The sequence below is a fragment of the Oncorhynchus mykiss genome, chromosome 2 (genome assembly GCF_013265735.2).
Source record: "Oncorhynchus mykiss isolate Arlee chromosome 2, USDA_OmykA_1.1, whole genome shotgun sequence".
NCBI lineage: Eukaryota > Metazoa > Chordata > Actinopteri > Salmoniformes > Salmonidae > Oncorhynchus > Oncorhynchus mykiss.
This window is the reverse complement of record NC_048566.1, coordinates 78,167,224-78,186,695: the sequence shown is the minus strand read 5'-3', so window position 1 is coordinate 78,186,695 and position 19,472 is coordinate 78,167,224. Positions and strand designations below refer to the sequence as shown.

The window sequence follows — 19,472 nt, the reverse complement described above, 5'->3', positions numbered from 1 at the left end:
GAGCTGGATAAAACATTTTCCTACTTTTCTCATAATTTCTTTAACGTTGTCAGTTGCATAAAACATTTTAAGGTGACTTTCCCCCTTAAATGTAAGTGAAGATGTTCATGTTGCCCATCAGGTCCCTTAAGTGCTTAATTCAGTACATAAACTCAGCAAAAAAAGAAAAGTCCTCTCACTGTCAACTGCGTTCATTTTCAGCAAACTTAACACGTGTAAATAGATTTGCCAGTTCTTGCTGTGAGATGTTGCCAGTTCTTGCTGTGAGATGTTACCCCACTCTTACACCAAGGCGCCTGCAAATTCTCAGACATTTCTTGGGGGAATGGCCCTAGCCCTCACCCTCCGATCCAACAGGTCCCAGACGTGCTCAATGGGATTGAGATCCGGGCTCTTCACTGGCCATGGCAGAACACTGACATTACTGTCTTGCAGGAAATCACGCACAGAACGAGCAGTATGGCTGGTGGCATTGTCATGCTGGAGGGTCATGTCTGGATTGAGCCTACAGGAAGGGTACCACATGAGGGAGGAGGATGTCTTCCCTGTAACGTACAGCGTTGAGATTGCCGCCCCAGACCATGACGGACCCTCTCCTCCAAATCGATCCCGCTCCAGAGTACAGGCCTCAGTGTACCACTCATTCCTTCGACAATAAACGCGTATCCGACCATCACCCCTGGTGAGACAAAACCGCGACTCGTCAGTGAAGAGCACTTTTTGCCAGTTCTGTCTGGTCCAGCGACGGTGAGTTTGTGCCCATAGGCAACGTTGTTGCCGGTGATGTCTGGTGAGGACCTGCCTTTACAACAGGCCTACAAGCCCTCAGTCCAGCCTCTGTTCGAAATAGGCTGATAGTCTGAGCACTAATGGAGGGATTGTGCGTTCCTGTTGTAACTCGGGCAGTTGTTGTTGCCATCCTGTACCTGTCCCGTTCGGATGTACCGATCCTGTGCAGATGTTACACGTGGTCTGCCACTGGGAGGACAATCAGCTGTCCGTCCTGTCTCCCAGTAGCGCCGTATTTGGCGTCTCACAGTACGGACATTGCAATTTATTGCCCTGGCCACATCTGCAGTTCTCATGCCTCCTTGTAGCATGTCTAAGGCACGTTCACGCAGATGAGCAGGGGCCCTGGGCATCTTTCTTTTGGTGTTTTTCAGAGTCAGTGGAAAGGCCTCTTTAGTGTCCTAAGTTTTAATAACTGTGACCTTAATTCCCTAATGCCTGTAAGCTGTTATTGTTTTAACGACCAGTCCACAGGTGGATGTTCATTAATTAATGTTCATTGAACAAGCATGGGAAACGGTGTTTACAATGAAGATCTGTGAAGTTGAATTTTTACTCTTTGTATTTTTTTTATTTTTTTTTAGTTTATATAGCGAGAGAAGTTTATCAATTTTAACATCATTTGTGGAGGCTAATGTTGCTTTGCCTCTGCCCTGGTTTCAAAAGCAAAACATCCATCACCCAGCTAGTTAGGTACTTAGCTAAACAATGGAAGGTGCACATTCAATGACTACAAAGCTAGTCAGTTAGCTTGACGTGCTCAAAAGTAGTAACAAGTTCTGAAGAAGTTACTAAAATAAAACATATCTAATGAATAAATGTTTGAATAAATGTTTGACATGTTCAGCCAGTGAATCAAGTCATCTCTATTGTAACCCGAGACTCTTTCTGCCATACAGGCCTTCAAACTACCGTAAAACCCTTAAATTATGCCTTCACCTAAATAACTGTTTGAGGGGCTCTATGCAACACCTTTAAACAATTCCCTTAGGTAAGGGAACATTTTCCTTAAAGGTGCAATGTGCAGAAATCACTCCGCCACAAATAGTTCGCCCAATTTCAGTTTGTCACAAAACAAGCATTGCTTACATGGAACCCAAACCGGCTGCGCGGGTGCGCCATTGTGCGTAAATTTATTTTGTCCCCCCACACCAAACGTGATTACGACACGCAGGTTAAAATATCAAAACAAACTCTGTACCAATTTATATTAATTTGGGGACAGGTCGAAAAGCATTAAACATTTATGGCTAGTTAGCTTGCACTTGCTAGCTAATTTGTCCAATTTAGCTAGCTTGCTGTTGCTAGCTAATTTGTGCAACTCAATGTTTCTATCCCTGGACAAGGTCCTCTATGCCTCCAATTAATCCACACATAAAACGGTCAACTGAATCGTTTCTAGTCATCTCTCGTCCTTCTAGGCCTTTTCTCTTGACTTTATATTGCGATTGGCAACTTTCATAAATTAGGTGCATTACCGCCACTGACCTCGTTCGTCTTTCAGTCACCCACGTGGGTATAACCAATGATGAGATGGCATGTGGGTACCTGCTTGTATAAACCAATGAGGAGATGGGAGAAGGAGGACTTGCAGCGCGATCTGCGTCAGAAATAGAACTGATTTTCTATTGTAGCCCTTGGCAACGCAGACGCTCGTTGGCGTGCGTGAGCAGTGTGGGTGCAATAATTGAATAACAGATTTCTACATTTATTTTGGAATGCTCGCACACGCGAGTGTTGTCAGCCTGTTAGTGTAGAGAGAAATTGTACATTCTAAACCACTGTGAAATATATTTTCAATAACCAAGAATATAGTATTTATATAGTATATAGTTTGAAGTTGGTGTACAAAACCGAAGGTGAAAGACACAAAAATATAACTTAAGAACAGGAAGGATCTGAATAGCATTCATAGAACAGATCTACTGCTTTCAATGAGAATCACAGATCTATAACTGAGATTTATATGTGAAGTTGGTTGGGTTGCCCAAAAAGTTGCATAGTGTAGCTTTAAGGTAAACAATTAAGATGTTTTATGCTTTTTTGTCTCCCACGTCAATATTTATATTTAGACATTAACATGGCATTTAGCCAATTCATATAATACAGTTTTGGATTTTACCGTATCAAAAGCGAACCGTATAAACCGTGGAGAGCTTCTTCCGCTCTGACCAATAAATGTGACAATGCGCAGTTCACAAAAAAATATTGCTGTCCTTTTAAATTACCCCGTTCAAGTTAAAATGGCCAAATACACTGACGGTTTTTAAAGCAGAACTACTTCTTGGTGGTGAACTTGAACAATCTAAATAAAACCTGAATGATTGACAACCCCAATCAGCAGTTGGATGTGAGTTATGTTCACTCCGGTAAAACACCATTTTCTACAGGGTATTTGGTAATAATGGCCCAGAAAATGACATTGGTTGTCAAAGTAATAAAGCCTATTATTTGACATCTGAATGCAAATGTGCAAATAGCCTATTCGAACAGGGATGGGCCTACCTCCCGTTGGCGCGAACTTTCTCCCGCACACTACTATGTACACTGGGATATTTTGAAAAAAACACAGGATGGTTTTTCAATATCGTTGGTCTTTGAAGTTTTTTAAATTAAGTTGAATATTTGTAGCTAGTTTAAAAAAAAAAAAATACCTGCAGTCAACTTATGCAATACGTTAGGAGATAAAGAACATTGCGTTCTTCATTTAATCTGTCACATTATTATGTAGTTTATGGTAGTCCCCAGTCGTGGTGTTTTTTTACACAAGCACACGTTGACAAGAGCTTTGAATCACTTACTGTAGCAACATGCGCCAGCAGAAATTCCCCTCTTGGTTAAAGAGACTTGCTGGCACATTCTTGTTTTGTGCGTGCAGCAAACTGTGAGTAGCGTTTTTGACTTACTTGTATAGTTTAGGTCAGAAACTCAAAATATTCGCAATGCGCTTGTTAGAATTTTAGTTAGCATTGTCTATGAAGATTCCTTAGTATGTGTTAACATTTTTTAAATTCTAGTAAGTAACTTTTTCGGGGCTTTGAATATTAGTGCTTTTTAAATAGATGCCTGCAGTCAGCTTGTGTACTAGCAAATGTTTCATTGTAAAGTTTTTTTCATTATGAAGCTTTCTGGTACTAGTTTCCCAAAACAGAGGTTTAAGCCAGTCACGTGTTTTTGTTTACAAAGAGTCTCCCTAAGCAAAATGTGAGCTTTGTGAGGTGAGTCACTCCTGCAGAGCGACTTAAGTCAGGTGATCATGTTACACTTGTATGAAATTCACTACTAATGTTTGCCAGCTATATTTCTTAACTATTAAGTTAACTATCTAATGTTTGTGTTGTGTGTGGCAAACTGCGTTTTTACATACTTGCATAACTTTAAGCGCTGGGTTGCCTGTCCTAGTAGTAAAGGTTTGCATGTGCTTGTTAGCATTTTCCTAGCATCCTCTATGAGAGTTCCTTAGTACTTTTTAGCATTGTTAGCATTTTCCTAGCATCCACTATGAGAGTTCCTTAGTACTTTTTAGCATTGTTAGCATTCTGGTAAGTGCCGTTTTTTTTGTTTTTTTTCTTCTTTTGGAAAAACAATTGCGCCCCTTGTGTGCACTACTGGTAATATGGTGTATCCTGGGAATGCACAGACAATATGGATACCGCCCAACCCTAATACGTCGTAACATGCTTTTTATTGTTTGATGTGCTACTGAACTGAAGGAGAGGACGCATCAATTCCATCACTACAGATATGAGGGGAAAAAATATGAATAAAAAACATTAGTGAACTGACAATTCTTAACATTTGAATTGTTTTTCTGGCCAATGCATGCTATATTTGGATCGGTTTGGGTTCCCGCAGACTGATGTACTTTTATCTAACGCATCAGTCCCCAGTTCAAGTGTTTATCGGTGAATCATTACATCCCTAATACTGATAACTAACCCCTTTAGGCTAGCTTCTCATTCTAAATGTAATTTCTCCATCCGTGCTGTTGGTGGTGATAACGCACCATTCTCTGTCACCACTTGACATCCTGTCTCAGCTCGTATGTCTCACTGTATTTATGCCATGAGAAGGTATCTGATGCAGCCAGACTCCTTTGAGATACTGGGCCAATTTCAGCTCTGGATTTTTGGCTGTGAGTGGCTGGGCTGCCATGGTAATGTTAACATTTTGCAGTGGTGGACATTCTACTTTGCATATTTACTAGAGGTTGACCGATTTTGATTTTTCAACACCGATGCCGATTATTGGAGATCCAAAATATATATTTTTTATTTTTTTAAATATATATTTTTAAATTTGTAATAATAACAATTACAACAATACTGAATGAACACTTTTTTTTATTTTAACTTAATATAATGCATCAATAAAAATCAATTTAGCCTCAAATAATGAAACATGTTCAATTTGGTTTAAATAATGCAAAAACAAAGTGTTGGAGAAGAAAGTAAAAGTGCAATATATGCCATGTAAGAAAGCTAACGTTTAAGTTCCTTGCTCAGAACATGAGAACAAATGAAAGTTGGTGGTTCCTTTTAACATGAGACTTCAATATTCCAAGGTAAGAGGTTTTAGGTTGTAGTTAGTATTTATAGGACTATTTCTCTCTCTACCATTTGTATTTCATATACTTTAGACTATTGGATGTTCTTATAAGCACCTTAGTATTGCCAGTGTAACAGTATAGCTTCCGTCCCTCTCCTCGTCCCTACCTGGGCTCGAACCAGCAACACATCGACAACAGACACTCTCGAAGCAGCGTTACCCATGCAGAGCAAGGGGAACAACTACTCCAAGTCTCAGAGCGAGTGATGTTTGAAATGCTATTAGTGCGTACCCCGCTAACTAGCTAGCCATTTCACATCGGTTACACCAGCCTAATCTCGGGAGTTGATATGCTTGAAGTCATAAACAGCTCAATGCTTGAAGCATTGAGAAGAGCTGCTGGCAAAACGCACGGAAGTGCTGTTTGAATGAATGCTTACTAGCCTGCTGCTGCCTACCATCGCTCAGACTGCTCTATCAAATCATAGACTTAATTATAACATAACACACAGAAATACGAGCCTTTGGTCATTAATATGGTCGAATCCGGAAACATTTTGAAAACAAAACGTTTATTATTTCAGTGTAATACGGAGCCTTTATCTAATGGTTGGCATCCCTAAGTAAATATTCCTGTTACATTGTACAATCTTCAATGTTATGTTATAATTACGTAAAATTTTGGCAAATTAGTTTGCAATGAGCCAGGCTGCCCAAACTGTTCCATATACCCTGACTCTGCATGCAATGAACGCAAGAGAAGTAACACAATTTCACCTGGTTAATATTGCCTGCTAACCTGGATCTCTTTTAGCTTTAATAGGCAGGTTTAAAAATATATACTTCTGTGTATTGATTTTAAGAAAGGCATTGGTGTTTATGGTTAGGTACAGTCGTGCAACGGTTGTGCTTTTTTCACAAATGCGCCTTTGTTAAATCATCCCCCTGCGTTGCATCGATTATATGCAACGCAGGACATGCTAAATAAACTAGTAATATCATCAACCATGTGTAGTTAACTAGTGATTATGATTGATTGATTTTTATGAGAAGTTTAATGCTAGCTAGCAACTTACCTTGGCTTCTACTGCATTCGCGTAACAGGCAGGCTCCTCGTGGAGTGCAATGAGATTAGCGTGTTGGACTAGTTAACTGAACGGTTGCAAGATTGGATCCCCTGAGCTGACAAGGTGAAAATCTGTCTTTCTGCCCCTGAACAAGGCCTAGGAACAGTGGGTTAACTGCCGTCATTGAAAATAAGAATGTGTTTTTAACGGACTTGCCTAGTTAAATAAAGGTGTAAAAAATATATATATTTCCAATTGTTATGAAAACTTGAAATCGGTCCTAATTAATCGGCCATTCTGATTAATCGGTCGACCTTTAATATTTACCCAACCCATTACCCAGAACATTCTGTGCCAGCATGGTGCCCATTTACAAATGAAAACAATAGTGTTTTCAGAGAGAGGCTGTGTACGCAGGTGTTTGTATATGCATGTGTAGGCCTAACATGCTGCCTAATATGTGCCATCGTGCGCATTTTGATTTTGTCCACCCACACCAGATGTGATCAGAACACACAGGTTGAAATATCAAAACCAACTCTGAACCAACTATATTAATTTGGGGTGCAGGTTGAAAAGCATTAAGCATTTATGGCAATTTAGCTAGCATGCTGTTGTTGCTAGATAGCTTGCTTGCTGTTGCGAGCGACGTCAACCCAATTCAGTTTGTTTGAGATGAGTTGGACCGCAGAGTAAAGGAAAAGCAGCCAACAAGTGCTCAGAATATATGTGAACTCTTTCAAGACTGCTGGAAAAAACATTCTAGTTGAAGCTGGTTGAGAGAATTCCAGGTGTGTGCAAAGAGTGGCTACTTTGAAGAACCTGAAATGTAAAATAACACTTTTTTTCCCCCCATATGTGTTATTTTGTAGTTCTGATTTCTTCACTATTGTTCTACATTTTAGAAAATTGTAAAAAATAAATAAAAACGCTTGAATAAGTAGGTGTCCAAACCTTTGACTGGTACTGTATATAAATGGATGGATACATGGTGTATCACATTTAACAAACCAAACATTCACATACTGTTATAGAAGGTCAAGTTAAAACCCAAAACGATCTGTGCTTCAATACCGCCCAGCCCTAGTAGGGGCGAGGGGTCTGTTTGGGATTAGGAAAAAAAGGACAGGGGGGGGTAAAGAATGAAGCTATTGAATTCTGCCGTGGATGTTTTGTTTGCTCTTTCTTCAGTGCATGTGAAAACAGTCAAAGAAATTGGAAGGGGAACCACTGGCCCACACCACGGGCCCAGCAGATACTAAAACTAGGTCAGTTGGTCAGGGGGCACAGCAAGCACCTCCTCATCCAGGCTCAGGGTCACCCCTCTGACTAAAATATACTCTGGTTCCCTGTCACCCCCTCAACCCTGTCCCCTTTCCCCCTACAACAAACGCTGCCTTGTTTCCAAAGAATCCTCATCCCTCTGTCTCCTGTCTGCCAAAACTCCCTCCCTAGTAACGGCCCCCAACTCTCATCAGTCAGACCTAAGCCCCAGAGTTGGAACAGCTCAGTTCCTCTTTAACTGCAGAGCAGTGTGCTGTTTCATTGTTCTTTTGTTGAGAAAGTTCTCTCTCTCCCTCTGCTCTCCTCAAACAATGGGGAGTGTTTCCTGGACAACCTGGCAGGGTGCCAGGTCTTTGACTGGGGGGGGGGTTCTATTCTGGGCTTGGTTGACTGGTGGTGGGTTGCCAGATCTTGCACTGAGGTTTTATATTGTGGTCTGGTCTCAGTGCAAATGTAGGTCAGTCCAGCAGTATATCTGGCAATTTGTGGCAACCCTGAGACGGAGGCTTATTGGCCTAACGACTCTGGCCATTTTTAATCTCGTTTTAGTATTTACAAAAGCCTTCTGTAAAATGTGACTTTTTAGTTAGAACAATTTATTTGCGGGCTCTTTTAGTAAAGAAAATGTTGGTTCATATATTTGTCAAAAAATGTAGGGATTGGCTATCATAAAGAGTAAAGAGTTTTAGCCTACACATGCATGAAGGTATTTGACTTGTAATTGATATTCTGTCAGTGCTTTAGGCTGGCCACCTGTTGAATGTTGCCAGACAGAATTCTGTGTTTGTATTAGAGTGCACTAGGAGTAGTAGTAGTCTGCTTAATCTGTATGTTGACTTGAACTCTTTATCAGCAATCACTTGTTTCAAAATAGATGCATGAAGCTGTATTGTGTGTTTTGTGGTAGGCTGGTCTTGTCTGCTCAGTAGATTTAGCTGTTTTTCCTGACCACATGACCTGACCAAGAAAAACGCCCGTCCCTACTGATGACATTTTGTGTGCTTTGCGATGTTAGACTGAGGGGAGTTGGTTAGTAGACAGGGGAAATTAGGTTTTTCACATGTATCCACTTCACATTCATCTCACACTTTGGCTCTTTTGTTTTAGTTTGGTGGAAAAGTAGGCCAAAGCTGCACACATTCCTCTCATGTCAATGCCCCACGCCAGAGAAAACACTGACAATTGCCCTACACCCCAGACTATGTGTGTGGTGTGAGCCGGCATGCACACGATTGTTTGATCTTGTATGTGAGATGTTTGAAAGCTGTTTCATCTGATGTGATAACCTGGATGGGTTTACATACTAGTGTTCTTTATATTCCAAAGCACTTTCATCCAACTCCAAGTGCGGAAGCATTTTGTCCCAAGCATGCTAAAGACTTTCTAATTGTAGGGTAACTGACGGAAATGTTTGCAGACTTGTCCTCTTTTCAAATGCTTAGCTCACTAAATTCTCTTATTGTAAGAACAACACTAGGCATAACTGCCAAAATGTAGACTAGCTGCTTTCACTTTGGCATATTTTTTTATTTTATTTATTTCACCTTTATTTAACCAGGTAGGCTAGTTGAGAACAAGTTCTCATTTGCAACTGCGACCTGGCCAAGATAAGGCATAGCAGTGTGAACAGACAACACAGAGTTACACATGGAGTAAACAATTAACAAGTCAATAACACAGTAGAAAACAAAGGGGGAGTCTATATACAATGTGTGCAAAAGGCATGAGGAGGTAGGCGAATAATTACAATTTTGCAGATTAACACTGGAGTGATAAATGATCAGATGGTCATGTACAGGTAGAGATATTGGTGTGCAAAAGAGCAGAAAAGTAAATAAATAAAAACAGTATGGGGATGAGGTAGGTGAAAATGGGTGGGCTATTTACCAATAGACTATGTACAGCTGCAGCGATCGGTTAGCTGCTCAGATAGCTGATGTTTGAAGTTGGTGAGGGAGATAAAAGTCTCCAACTTCAGCGATTTTTGCAATTCGTTCCAGTCACAGGCAGCAGAGTACTGGAACGAAAGGTGGCCAAATGAGGTGTTGGCTTTAGGGATGATCAGTGAGACACCTGCTGGAGCGCGTGCTACGGATGGGTGTTGCCATCGTGACCAGTGTGCTGAGATAAGGCGGAGCTTTACCTAGCATGGACTTGTAGATGACCTGGAGCCAGTGGGTCTGGCGACGAATATGTAGCGAGGGCCAGCCGACTAGAGCATACAAGTCGCAGTGGTGGGTGGTATAAGGTGCTTTAGTGACAAAACGGATGGCACTGTGATAGACTGCATCCAGTTTGCTGAGTAGAGTGTTGGAAGCCATTTTGTAGATGACATCGCCGAAGTCGAGGATCGGTAGGATAGTCAGTTTTACTAGGGTAAGCTTGGCGGCGTGAGTGAAGGAGGCTTTGTTGCGGAATAGAAAGCCGACTCTTGATTTGATTTTCGATTGGAGATGTTTGATATGAGTCTGGAAGGAGAATTTGCAGTCTAGCCAGACACCTAGGTACTTATAGATGTCCACATATTCTAGGTCGGAACCATCCAGGGTGGTGATGCTAGGCGGGCATGCGGGTGCAGGCAGCGATCGGTTGAAAAGCATGCATTTGGTTTTACTAGCGTTTAAGAGCAGTCGGAGGCCACGGAAGGAGTGTTGTATGGCATTGAAGCTTGTTTGGAGGTTAGATAGCACAGTGTCCAATGACGGGCCGAAAGTATATAGAATGGTGTCGTCTGCGTAGAGGTGGATCAGGGAATCGCCCGCAGCAAGAGCAACATCATTGATGTATACAGAGAAAAGAGTCGGCCCGAGAATTGAACCCTGTGGCACCCCCATAGAGACTGCCAGAGGACCGGACAGCATGCCCTCCGATTTGACACACTGAACTGTCTGCAAAGTAATTGGTGAACCAGGCAAGGCAGTCATCCGAAAAACCGAGGCTACTGAGTCTGCCGATAAGAATATGGTGATTGACAGAGTCGAAAGCCTTGGCAAGGTCGATGAAGACGGCTGCACAGTACTGTCTTTTATCGATGGCGGTAATGATATCGTTTAGTACCTTGAGCGTGGCTGAGGTGCACCCGTGACCGGCTCGGAAACCAGATTGCACAGCGGAGAAGGTACAGTGGGATTCGAGATGGTCAGTGACCTGTTTATTGACTTGGCTTTCGAAGACCTTAGATAGGCAGGGCAGGATGGATATAGGTCTGTAACAGTTTGGGTCCAGGGTGTCTCCCCCTTTGAAGAGGGGGATGACTGCGGCAGCTTTCCAATCCTTGGGGATCTCAGACGATATGAAAGAGAGGTTGAACAGGCTGGTAATAGGGGTTGCGACAATGGTGGCGGATAGTTTCAGAAATAGAGGGTCCAGATTGTCAAGCCCAGCTGATTTGTACGGGTCCAGGTTTTGCAGCTCTTTCAGAACATCTGCTATCTGGATTTGGGTAAAGGAGAACCTGGAGAGGCTTGGGCGAGGAGCAGCGGAGGGGGCGGGGCTGTTGGCCGAGGTTGAAGTAGCCAGGCGGAAGGCATGGCCAGCCGTTGAGAAATGCTTATTGAAGTTTTCGATAATCATGGATTTATCGGTGGTGACCGTGTTACCTAGCCTCAGTGCAGTGGGCAGCTGGGAGGAGGTGCTCTTGTTCTCCATTGACTTCAGTGTCCCAGAACTTTTTGGAGTTGGAGCTACAGGATGCAAACTTCTGCCTGAAGAAGCTGGCCTTAGCTTTCCTGACTGACTGCGTGTATTGGTTCCGGACTTCCCTGAACAGTTGCATATCACGGGGACTATTCGATGCTATTGCAGTCCGCCACAGGATGTTTTTGTGCTGGTCGAGGGCAGTCAGGTCTGGGGTGAACCAAGGGCTGTATCTGTTCTTAGTTCTGCATTTTTTGAACGGAGCATGCTTATCTAAAATGGTGAGGAAGTTACTTTTAAAGAATGACCAGGCATCCTCAACTGACGGGATGAGGTCAATGTCCTTCCAGGATACCCGGGCCAGGTCGATTAGAAAGGCCTGCTCACAGAAGTGTTTTAGGGAGCGTTTGACAGTGATGAGGGGTGGTCGTTTGACTGCGGCTCCGTAGCGGATACAGGCAATGAGGCAGTGATCGCTGAGATCCTGGTTGAAGACAGCGGAGGTGTATTTGGAGGGCCAGTTGGTCAGGATGACGTCTATGAGGGTGCCCTTGTTTACAGAGTTAGGGTTGTACCTGGTGGGTTCCTTGATGATTTGTGTGAGATTGAGGGCATCAAGCTTAGATTGTAGGACTGCCGGGGTGTTAAGCATATCCCAGTTTAGGTCACCTAACAGAACAAACTCTGAAGCTAGATGGGGGGCGATCAATTCACAAATGGTGTCCAGGGCACAGCTGGGAGCTGAGGGAGGTCGGTAGCAGGCGGCAACAGTGAGAGACTTATTTCTGGAGAGAGTAATTTTCAAAATTAGTAGTTCGAACTGTTTGGGTATGGACCTGGAAAGTATGACATTACTTTGCAGGCTATCTCTGCAGTAGACTGCAACTCCTCCCCCTTTGGCAGTTCTATCTTGACGGAAGATGTTATAGTTGGGTATGGAAATCTCTGAATTTTTGGTGGCCTTCCTGAGCCAGGATTCAGACACAGCAAGGACATCAGGGTTAGCAGAGTGTGCTAAAGCAGTGAGTAAAACAAACTTAGGGAGGAGGCTTCTGATGTTGACATGCATGAAACCAAGGCTTTTTCGATCACAGAAGTCAACAAATGAGGGTGCCTGGGGACATGCAGGGCCTGGGTTTACCTCCACATCACCCGCGGAACAGAGAAGGAGTAGTATGAGAGTGCGGCTAAAGGCTATCAAAACTGGTCGCCTAGAGCGTTGGGGACGGAGAATAAGAGGAGCAGGTTTCTGGGCATGGTAGAATATATTCAGGGCATAATGCGCAGACGGGGGTATGGTGGGGTGCGGGTACAGCGGAGGTAAGCCCAGGCACTGGGTGATGATGAGAGAGGTTGTATCTCTGGACATGCTGGTTGTAATGGGTGAGGTCACCGCATGTGTGGGAGGTGGGACAAAGGAGTTATCAGGGGTATGAAGAGTGGAACTAGGGGCTCCATTGTGAACTAAAACAATGATAACTAACCTGAACAACAGTATACAAGGCATATTGACACTTGAGAGAGACATACAGCGAGGCATACAGTAATCACAGGTGTTGAGTTGGGAAAGCTAGCTAAAACAGTAGGTGAGACAACAGCTAATCAGCTAGCACAACAACAGCAGGTAAAATGGCGTTGACTAGGCAACGGGGCCAACAGATAAAACAAACAAGCAGAATGGAGTACCGTGATTAATGGACAGTCCAGCGTGCATCAGCTATGTAGCCAATAGATCAGTGTCCAGGGGGCAGCGGTGGATGGGGCAGGGAAGTTGGACTGGCGAGTGTTATCCAGGTTAAAAAAACTAACAATGACTAAATAGCTTGTAGCTGGTTAGCTTCTGGGGGTTCTTGAGTGTGTACTAAAAATAAAAAATAATAGCGATTCCGTATCACATTGGGTGAGAAAGGTTTCCGGAAGGTATAAACAAGTTAAAAATCAAAAAGAGAAAGTAAATATGGATCCAGTTAGTGTTTGGGACGCGGTGATTCAGACGGTTAGCAGGCCTGTGCTAACAAGCTAACAGTTTGTAGGCCCGGGCTAAACAAGGTAGCAGTTAGCGGACCGGAGCTGGACAAGCTAGCAGTTAGCAGGCCGAATTAGCAAGCAGGGAGATAGCGAGGGCTAGAGAGTTAGCCTTTGGGGGACGTCGCGATGGGGTGAGTCTGTTTATTCCTCTTCATGCGGTGACATCGATAGACCGGTCGTGGGCCCGGGTATTGTAGCCCAGGAGTATGCCACGGTGGTAGCACAGGTGCGCTGGCCGGGCTAGCTTCAAGCTAAGTGGGTGGAAACGCTAGCCAGGAGTAATCATCCGGGCTTGCGGTTTAGCTAGATAGCTAGTTGTGAAGATCCAGCTGAGAAATGTTCCATTTGCGGTGGGAATCCGGGGATGAATCCGGGGATGAAAAATAAATAGGTCCGTTATGCTCTGGTTAGAGTCGCGTTGTTCGAACTGGCGAGAGCTTTCCGAGCTAAAGGTTAGCTGATGACCGGTTAGCTGAAGACCGCTAGCACAGCTGGTGGTTAGCTGGCTAGCTTCAGTTGAGGGGTTCCGGTTCCGAAGTAAATATAAATACTTTAGGAAAAATAGCTACATTGGGTGAGGCGGGTTGCAGGAGAGTATTGGAAGCTTAGGTTTAGCAAAATGTTTTTAAAGAGATATGCGAAGAAAAATATGTAAAAAAACGAAAAAGAAACGATATATACAAGGGACACGACACGACGACTTACTGCTACGCCACCTTGGACTCTAATAGGCTACTGTTCCCATTGTTATTTGACTCTCCTGCATGTAAAAAGTATATGTCATATAAGCATGTACGCTAAATCCACTCTTTTCAACTGTATTGACCCTCTCCTGTATGTAACATTAACGTTCCTATGATTTCCCCTCCCCCTGTAGGACCGTAAGCTGTCCAAGTCGGAGCGCCAGCGGTTCAAGGAGGAGGCGGGCATGCTGAAGGGGCTGCAGCACCCCAACATTGTCCGCTTCTACGATTCCTGGGAGGCCCCTGTTAAAGGCAGGAAGTGTATTGTGCTGGTCACAGAGCTCATGACCTCTGGAACACTCAAAACGTGAGTCTCACTTTCACACACAGACATCAACACCAGTCTATCATCATGATTAAATTGTTGGTCCTAGTTACCCAAATCAGTGAAATGTGATGAGGATGGTTGTGTGATGTTCATCTTTACTCCTATGTCCGTTCTGTAGGTATCTGAAGCGCTTCAAGGTCATGAAGATCAAAGTTCTGAGGAGCTGGTGTAGGCAGATCCTGAAGGGCCTTCACTTCCTCCACACCAGGGCCCCGCCTATCATCCACAGGGACCTGAAGTGTGACAACATCTTCATTACGGGGCCCACAGGCTCCGTCAAGATAGGAGACCTGGGATTAGCAACACTCAAGAGGTCCTCTTTTGCCAAGAGTGTCATAGGTAAGACCCCAACATCACCAGCTACCTTTTACTGTGCTCTGCTTTCTTCCTCACTAAACTCCAATGGGGATGTCTTGTGTAAGGTCATCATTATACTGTAGTTAACATTGAGGTTGTGAATGGTTAGATTATTATTTTATTTATTCTCTTTTTTTTTACTGACAATGTGGTTGGAAAGCAGACCACAATGTTTCAGCTCTCTTTTCAAACCACAGCTCAAGTGGAGGCCAGGCCATGGGGAGACCCACTAACCCTCTCTTTACACACACTGTGTTATGTCAGCGAGTCCACCAGGGCTGATTACTCGTGACAGAATTGATTTGATTCTCTTTTTCTTCCACAAAGTGAAAGTTCACTTTCAGGCTCCTACTGAGAGTAAGTAGTGCCAATTTCTGTGAAATATGAATCTCAATCCACTTGTCATGCCTTAACTGTCAGGCTAGCCAGGCCAGGGTTACAGGTATGACCTCTGGTTAGGTGTTCTGTCTCAGACTGGTCTTTGCTCTGTGGTTTGGAAATATGTGGTCTGTTTGCCAGTGATGCCAATAACGTTTGCCGTTTCTGTTTTTTGAAGGGTTTGGCCCTACAGGTTTTTGTCCGTGTTTGTCTCTGTCCTTTAAAAAATGTCAGGAGCACAGAGAATAATGTCTGCTTCTTTTTCTGTCTGGAAAGCCCCCCCTTCCCACTTTCCTCTTCTCCTTTATCAGCCTTTTTGTTGTTGTTCTTTCACACTCTCGGGTATGTTTTGAGACTGTAGGCTGTAGCCTCAGCTGTGCTCCGTTCTGCAGTAAAGGAATAAGTAGGGTACTGCTGGTCAGTGAGTATTGTAATGGCCTGGTAAGTGTGCGAGTGCACTGTGACACACACCTTACAAAAAACTAATCATTTCAAATAACCATTAGAGTTTTTCTGTGTAAGACCATTAGAAGATTGAGAGCAGAGTATCTGCTATTTGAATAAGGCTGGTGTCCAGAAATGCACTGTTTCACTAACTAGCTATGGGATCTGCTTCTCTCGGCCATCACCATAACACCTTACTCCCCAGGTCAAGGAGGACAGGTGAGTCAGACTACTCAAAGGTATGTTTGTATGAAACAGGTTATGTTTGAGGGTTTAGTTGTGAAATGTAAGGTCTTGACACAAGTTATTTCCATAGCTAGTTTTACTATTTGTGCCCCTTCTATGCCATTTTGAGGCCCCTGATCATTGACGTTCATCTCACTAACCAGGTTCTGATTGGTAAACCGGGCCATTCTACAGCTTGTCAGTAGTTAAACTGACAAAGTGTGTGTCTAACACCAGTTTGGCCCCCCCTACAGTGTTTTCTGTACACCAGCCATCTTCTGTAGACTCCCTATACAAGGTGTCACCCCACAGATAACCAGGTCTTACACAGAGAAACTTGTGCCTCTTTCTCTACAGTCTAACTGAACCCGGCCCCCCCCCTTTTTTGTTCCCTCCTTCCTCTCTCTCTTTCTCTACTCTCCTTCGCAGCTTCTGCTCACCTGGAGGCAGCGGTGGACCGGTCACTCTTCCTCCTCTTGGTTAGAGGAGAAGAGGGGCGTTTGGGGTGTGACACTCGGAGATGGAGACGAACACACAGAGAGACAGAGTTCTGAATGGTTGTATTTGATTTAAGGTACCCCTGAGTTCATGGCGCCTGAGATGTATGAGGAGAAGTACGACGAGTCAGTGGATGTGTATGCCTTTGGGATGTGCATGCTGGAGATGGCCACCTCAGAGTACCCATACTCCGAGTGCCAGAACGCTGCACAGATCTACCGCAGAGTCACCAGCGTAAGTCTCCGCTGCCTCAACCCCAATTGCCTGTTGTCCTCGCTCTGCCACCCGTTCTCCTCCTCTTTCCAGTTCCCTCTTTATCTGCCCCTTCTCCCTCACTGCTTGGCTGTCCCTTGAGCTAATTTCTTTTTAATTTGCATCATTAGCCATTCTTTGCCACTTGTCTTTTTCTCCCCACTCTTTCTGTCTTCCCTGCGAGCCGTCTTCCTCTCTCTCTGTTACCTCTTTTCCCACCTCCTTCATTCATCTTTGCGCTTTTTCTCGTTCTGTCTCGAGGCGTGTTGAGTCTGTCATTTGTGTTGGGTGTAACTGGGCCTCGACTTGGATCCAAAGGAAGAAAACACACACCTTAGCATAGATACTTCATGATTTATGGTTAGAAATGGGCCTTGAAGGTGAGCCTATTTTCTCACCAATCAGCATTGCCATTCTAGGAATCGAATGTCGGCTGCCAGTGTCAGTGAGCACGGTTGATCAACAACTACGTTGGGAGGTAGTAGGTATACCTTCTCGCACGTGCCTGTTTCTTCCATGAGCGCCACATGACACAGGTTACTTTTTACCTTAGCTAAACATTTGTTAAACTCTCTTGATAAGTAACATGCATTCCCGGAATCAGTATATACGCCACAGACTTATCGCATTGAGACCATCAGAAGTGTGCAACCTTATGACTATCAGAGCTTCAGATATCATATATGACAGTCTGCTGCTGTCTCTGTAGACCTATCCATCACTTGACACCGTCACACATACACCCTCTGCTCCCTCCTCCATTCCTCCTTCTCAATCTTTATCTCCTCCTTTCCCTGCATCACTCCTTCACTTCTCCTTCCTCTCCCCTCATCAACCCTGTTTTCTGGAATCCATGCTCTCCCCCACCATTCTTCTCCCCAAATCCCAGCAACAACAGCACCAGGCCCTAATCTTCAAAGAGTGGGAGTGTCACCATAACTCCAGAGTTCACATGTAGATTTGTAGGTTAGTGGTCCTCAGCAGCACAGGCCCTGGACAGTGGGTTGCTGCTGAACCTTGCTCTGAGACAAGACTGCTGTGCCTGGTGACTATGGAGCTCGCCAGCTTGTAGTCGTATAACCTGGAAATACGTTACCTCTGGTTTGTTCAGACATCCCTATGGGAATGCCATTCCTAAGGTCTGAGGTTAGCACAGGCTTAGGAGATCTTTTACGTTTTGTTCTGAGGTTAGTCAGTTAACATGACCTTTATGAATTATGAAGCCTTTGTTCACTAAACGTGATGTTAGCTGATGAAGATTATCTCATAGAACAGAATGTATAATATCTCCTAAACCTGTGTTTACCACAGACCTTATTTTCTGTGTTTATCCAAAACCCCTACAAAAATGCCATTCATTTTCCTCATACACTTTGTCCAATGAACCATCACTGAGTTAGTGCCTGTAAAAAGACTCCATTACTATTTGGCTCTTTTTCCCCTGAACAACTTTGTTTTCCCACAAGGAACACTCAAGTAGATCACATTACAATTACACGAGTTTGAACATATAGCGTGCACTGCAGTCCAATACAGTGTTATACACTGTTCTCTGATATGAGGCGACAGCAACGCCACAGAAGGCGCAGATAGAAATATATTACATAGAACAGACATACTTCCGTCATGTAAAATATGTCATCATTTCAGCTCTGTACAAGACATTTCTATCTGCAACCCTGGATAGACCCGGAAGTTAGAATCACGGAAACAGTGTGTTGACAATGTGTGGGTTGTGACTGGGAGGTCTGTGTCTTATAGGGGGTGAAGCCGGCCAGCTTCGACAAGGTGGCGATCCCCGAGGTGAAGGAGATCATCGAGGGATGCATCCGACAAAACAAGGACGAGAGGTTAGCTCACATTCTAATTTTGATCATTTGGCAAACGCTCTTATCCAGTGTGATTTGAGCTTCATAACCACTAATGAGACACAGATACAGGGAGAGTATTCATACTCAACCACTAATGAGACACAGATACAGGGAGAGTATTCATACTCAACCACTAATGAGACACAGATACAGGGAGAGTATTCATACTCAACCACTAATGAGACACAGATACAGGGAGAGTATTCATACTCAACCACTAATGAGACACAGATACAGGGAGAGTATTCATACTCAACCACTAATGAGACACAGATACAGGGAGAGTATTCATACTCAACCACTAATGAGACACAGATACAGGGAGAGTATTCATACTCAACCACTAATGAGACACAGATACAGGGAGAGTATTCATACTCAACCACTAATGAGACACAGATACAGGGAGAGTATTCATACTCAACCACTAATGAGACACAGATACAGGGAGAGTATTCATACTCAACCACTAATGAGACACAGATACAGGGAGAGTATTCATACTCAACCACTAATGAGACACAGATACAGGGAGAGTATTCATACTCAACCACTAATGAGACACAGATACAGGGAGAGTATTCATACTCAACCACTAATGAGACACAGATACAGGGAGAGTATTCATACTCAACCACTAATGAGACACAGATACAGGGAGAGTATTCATACTCAACCACTAATGAGACACAGATACAGGGAGAGTATTCATACTCAACCACTAATGAGACACAGATACAGGGAGAGTATTCATACTCAACCACTAATGAGACACAGATACAGGGAGAGTATTCATACTCAACCACTAATGAGACACAGATACAGGGAGAGTATTCATACTCAACCACTAATGAGACACAGATACAGGGAGAGTATTCATACTCAACCACTAATGAGACACAGATACAGGGAGAGTATTCATACTCAACCACTAATGAGACACAGATACAGGGAGAGTATTCATACTCAACCACTAATGAGACACAGATACAGGGAGAGTATTCATACTCAACCACTAATGAGA

General features: G+C 43.7%; 1 protein-coding gene across 4 annotated transcripts in view; it reads left to right on the top strand.

Moving 5' to 3' along the window:
- Nucleotides 1-19,472, top strand: part of LOC110496855 (serine/threonine-protein kinase WNK1) — a 67,484-nt gene that overhangs the window by 31,921 nt on the left and 16,091 nt on the right. For all 4 annotated transcript variants that reach the window (XM_036956134.1, XM_036956142.1, XM_036956126.1 and 1 more), the window contains 4 exons: nt 14,230-14,402; nt 14,542-14,762; nt 16,402-16,559; nt 18,339-18,427. In XM_036956134.1, the coding sequence (XP_036812029.1) occupies nt 14,230-14,402; nt 14,542-14,762; nt 16,402-16,559; nt 18,339-18,427 (641 nt within the window). The remainder of the gene's footprint in view (nt 1-14,229; nt 14,403-14,541; nt 14,763-16,401; nt 16,560-18,338; nt 18,428-19,472) is intronic.